General features: G+C 24.4%; 1 protein-coding gene across 1 annotated transcript; it reads left to right on the top strand.

Moving 5' to 3' along the window:
* Positions 1-159: 159 nt before the first annotated feature.
* Positions 160-650, top strand: LOAG_17441 (hypothetical protein; the record flags this gene model as incomplete). The annotated part of the gene is made up of 2 exons (XM_020450105.1): positions 160-365; positions 499-650. The coding sequence occupies exons 1-2, from the start codon at positions 176-178 to the stop codon at positions 648-650; spliced, it is 342 nt and encodes a 113-aa protein (XP_020306262.1). The 5' UTR covers positions 160-175.
* Between the last annotated feature and the right edge of the window lie 4,495 nt (positions 651-5,145).

Genomic DNA, 5,145 nt, shown 5'->3' with positions numbered 1-5,145 from the left:
GATCCTATAACTAGTTTGTTTAAATACTATATTCCTGAAATTCCTATCAGTAAAGCATTACTGATTGAAGTTGTCCCATTGTTGCTTAAATTATTCTTCGTGTTATCGATGATGTTGTGTAGTATTTGTTGTCGTGATATTATTATCACTCATTCTGTTGTTAGCTGCTAAACAAATGACATCATTTGGAACGATTTTTTTCGGTGTAAAATTTTTACGACGTTTTTTCGTCGATACAGTGCCATTATTTGTAGCATTAGTAGCTATTGTTGCCATTGTTGGTATTATTATTGGTGTTGCTCTTGTTGTTACTGCTGTTGTTATTGTTGTTGCTGTTGTTGTTGTTGTTGTTGTTGCTGTTGCTTGTTGTTGTTGTTGTTGTTATTGTTGTTGTTATTGCTGTTGTTGTTGTTGTTGTTTCATTGATTTTTACAACATCATTGCAACAATATATATTAGTATTTGCAACAGTACGATCCGAAATTAGAGATGTTGTAGATGATGGTAACGTACAGGATGAATTTACCATCATATCTGAAGATGTACTACAACAGATAGAATTACCATCGATTCGATTTGTCAAACTATTACTATTACTACTGCTATTAACCAATTTTGGTGTAATTGTCGAAGCGGAATTGGTTACTTGAAGGGTAATATTATTACGTCGTACAAAACGTGCAACCCAACCCTGAAAAAAAAAGAAAAAGTTAATTGTTAATAATTGATTATTAAAAGATTATAGATTATTAAAATCTTAATAGAAAAAATTCATTAAAATTTTATTTTATTAAGATTATTAAAATTTTAATATTAATAGATTATAGATTATTAAAATCTATTTAGGCTTAATTTCACTCAAATCTAAAATAGATGGAAAATTTTAAATGAAAACATCTTTTTTTTCCGAAATTTATTGTTGTAATTTGAATTTATCCTGTTTATGAAAGCTTTTGTTTTTTCTAATCAAACAAAAATATGCAATAATTTTTCAGATGGAAAAATAATGATCTTTTGTTTTTCCTGAAAAAAACGTCTACTCTAAAAAAAAGAATGTTTCACATTAATAAGACTTTTTAATAATAAGAATTATCATACTAAGACTCCGAATACATACATATTAGGACAATTTCACTAGACATACCATACTTACAGCAGAATCAGATTATAATCTCCAGATTTAATGTCTAATAATAGCACATTTTTAGGGAAAAAATCTACCATCAAAATTTCCGGTTATTGATTGGAAAGTTTCTTACAAAATTCTTAATTTTATTTTGTCAAACTTTTCAGTTATCATGAGAAAAATCTTCTAGATTTTCAAAAATTCCCAATTCCTATAATGCAGATAAACTTTCCGGCTATTGACTGAAAGTACTTCCTATGTTTTTCCGGAATTCTTAATTTTCATTTCGTCAAATTCTCTGGTTATCAATCGAGAAGTCTGTTGAACTTTTATAGAAATCCTATTATGTAATAATAATTTTCGAGACTTATATTGCTAATATTTTCAATCTAACCTAAGTAATTCGGTCCTTTTAAACTAATAGCTATCTTCAAAAAAAAGCAATAACCTTTCCAGGTTAGATAAAAAATAGCAATGATTTTGAAACATTCCAAAAAACTTACCATATTAGCGATGAATCCACGATCATTGTATTCCGGATTTCGATCACAAATATCTTTCCATAAAGCATTCGCTTTATCCTTTATATCATGCCATGTTAGGGCTGTTTCGTTGTCACTCCTTGATGTCACATATTGAAGCTAGAAAATTTTTTTTCCAATTATCTTTATTTATTCTTTCTTTTTCTTTCAAGCAAAAATGAAAAGAAAAAAGGCATCTTGTATTAAAAAAAAGAAAAAAAGTAAAATTTACATTTCACCCAAAATAAATTGAACAAAATTTGTCAAAAAAAAAAAAATTTCGAAAAAAAATTGGAATTCAAAAAAGAAAAGAAAGTAAAATTTTAGGATGAAAAATGATTTAATCAAGTATGCAAGTAAATCAAAACTATAGCAACGATCATATGCTTACTTCCATTAGTTTATTTACTTCGAATGTGTTGCATTAATTAATATAATATGAAATTTAATTATCACCACCCCACTAATATCATATTATATTTTATATTTATATATCTGACAAATGTCCAACCAACACAACATAATGCGATTATTATTCATACGCTAAATTTCTATTTGCGGGTTTACTGCATTATTCATGCATGATAAAACATTATTTCATTATTTTACAAAAAAAAAAAAAAAAGAGAGAAAAATATAAATAATCAATTTTATGGATGAAAATATAATTGAAAATTTTTAATTAAATTAATATTTTAATATCTTTTTACCATTTATATATTAATTAATTTATATATGTTTAGCACGTTAATCACGTTTAGCATTAACCACACAAAATATTTTCATCAAATGGTTCCTGTTTACTACTTTTTTTTTTTTCACGTGCTACTTCACGTCACCAAATAATTTATTATCTTTTTATTATAAAACAATTTTAAATAAATTTATAAAGGATAGATTAATTATTTCAGAATGTTCTAGCTTTTATTTAATTCTTCCTATACATCAATATTGCTATTCATTTCGAATATCTTATATCATATTTATCTTACTTAATAGTCTTACTATATAATTAGTAAAATTTGAAACTTCACTATATCATAAATCTTCTTTTGAGAAAAAAAGGATTTAAAACTTGATATTTTCAAATTTTAAAACAATATATATACCTTTACCATTTACAGTATCGTATTTTTCATAAATTCTCGAAAGCAGTTATACAATTTAATATATGACTTCATCCATAGTTAATGATAAATTAAACTAATTAGTTAAATATATTTGATTTAGTAATTTGAAAAGACGAAAAAAAAGGGATAAAATAATTAAACTAAGGTAAACTGAGCAAAAATTTTTAATTATACAATAATATCACTAGTCTTTTATTGAATTTAATTAACCAATATGATTAATCAGATTAATTAATCAAATGAAAAAAAATAATGGAAATGAAAGGGATGGTATTTAAAAATTAAAATTTCATATTCTAAAAAAAAGTAATCGCTAAAGTCTAGTTTGTTTTTTTTTCTTTCATTATTTTATTTCAATTGTATTTTCATTCATTTATTCGTTTTTACTTATTTATTCATTTTATTTTTGTTTTTTTTATTATTTAATTTTATTTTTTCATATTTTTTAAAAGCTTTCTCTTTATCGATTTGTGTGATATATCTTTGAATTTATTGTCAAAAATGATGAAAACATTTGCAAAAAAAAAAAAAAAAGCAAAATTAATTTAATTAATCATTTCATAACCAATGCGAATATACAATAAAATGCAAAAATTTTTTAAAATTATATGCAAACAAAATAATTATTTTCTCTTCTAAGATATTCATTTGTTGAATGATAGAATAAGATGAAAAGAGAGAGAGAGAGAGAGTGATAGTTGAAAAGGAAAATTTTTACTTTGTATTAATTAACATTTGACAAAAAAAAAAAAAAAAAAAGAAAGGAAAAGAATAAGAAGAAATAAAAGTTAACAATAGCAAAGAGTTCTGATCAAAATGAACGAATGAATGAGTAATTATGAAAAATATCTAAATAATATGTAAATTTGACGCCTATTCTTTGTACTTTACTTATAAATAAATTACCAATTAATTGATTAGCTACGAAAATTATCGGTTATTTATTTATAATACATTAACAATTGTCCATGGTTTTTTTGTAATAAATTAACAACTATCTACATTTTTTCGTTGTTTATTTACAATCGATTAACAATTAATTAATTAATTAACTAGCTGCAAGAATTATCGCCTGTTTATTTGCAATAAATTAACTATTGTTTAAATTTTTTGTTGTTTATTTGTGATAAATTAGCAGTCGGTTATTCTTTATTGTTTTTTATTTATAACAAATTAAAAACTATGCATTAAATTAATTAGCTATAAGGATAATTATCAATTGAAATAATGGAATTTGTGATAATCAAATCCAATTTATGGATGAAGTCGCATGACAAGCGAATATGGGTAAGATTAAGATTGTGATATGTTAATATGCTTGATAAACTTAATGTAATGCTTTCAAAATAGTTCATTAGATAGTTTCTGGTTGAGGATTTTTTGCTTTGCATGGAAAATTTAACCAAAAAAAATGGAAAAAAAGGAAATTTAAAAAAGTGGAAATGAAAATTTAATCAAAAAATTAGATGGACATATCTTTCCAATAATCCTTTCTAATCTCATTGATAATTACTATATCATTATCAGTGTAATCATCATTTATTAGAATTTTTAATATCGCTTTCTATATCAGTATTAATATTTCTAACGTTATTATATGGAAGACGTAAAAAATATTTTATTTGAAATTTGATGGGAATAAATTAAACCTAAAATAATAATTAAAATAATAATTACAATAATTTATTTCCAATGATTCAAGTAAGCTAAAAATGTTTTATTGATAAGTTAATTTTAAGCAAAACAAATAATCGTCATACTGCGAGGATAATTTAAGACTTAGGTTATTAATTAATTAGTTTGATTAATTATTTGAAAAACTAAGTGTGCTATCGTATAGTTTGCAACAATTCTATTACAGTAGAAACAAAATCATATACCGGTCGTACAACATTGCTAACTATATGATGTTGCTAATAACAATATTATGGTGTTACTGTACAACATAACTATTAGTACTTATGTGTGTAAAGATTCTGATTAATTAGCCATTCCTACTGTATATACACGTACAGTCACTAGTACTTATGTGTGTAAAGATTTTGATTTATTAATTAGCGTACAGTCACAACCCACATACTATACACAACTTCAGTACAGACATCATATTTTTTTTGATAACTAACCAAACCCTTTTCAAGATCTTCGGAAACTGGCCTTCGTCCACCACCATCCAATCGTGACCTTTCTGGTGTAGTTTCAAACATTGACCTGTTTAAATTTTAAATGTTTTATAGTCAATTCTTTTTTCAAACGATAAATTTTCAAAATTATCAGTAAAGGCAGAAACAAAAGAAATAGGGAAAATTTAATTATACCTAAGCCTTTGCTCATTTTTCCGCCATTCACGTATTGAACTTTCTGCAAC

Source organism: Loa loa (assembly GCF_000183805.2).
Source record: "Loa loa unplaced genomic scaffold supercont3.76, whole genome shotgun sequence".
In the NCBI taxonomy this organism is placed as follows: Eukaryota; Metazoa; Nematoda; class Chromadorea; order Rhabditida; family Onchocercidae; genus Loa; species Loa loa.
Note: the sequence above shows the minus strand (reverse complement) of the source record. Positions and strands in the feature narration are given on the sequence as shown.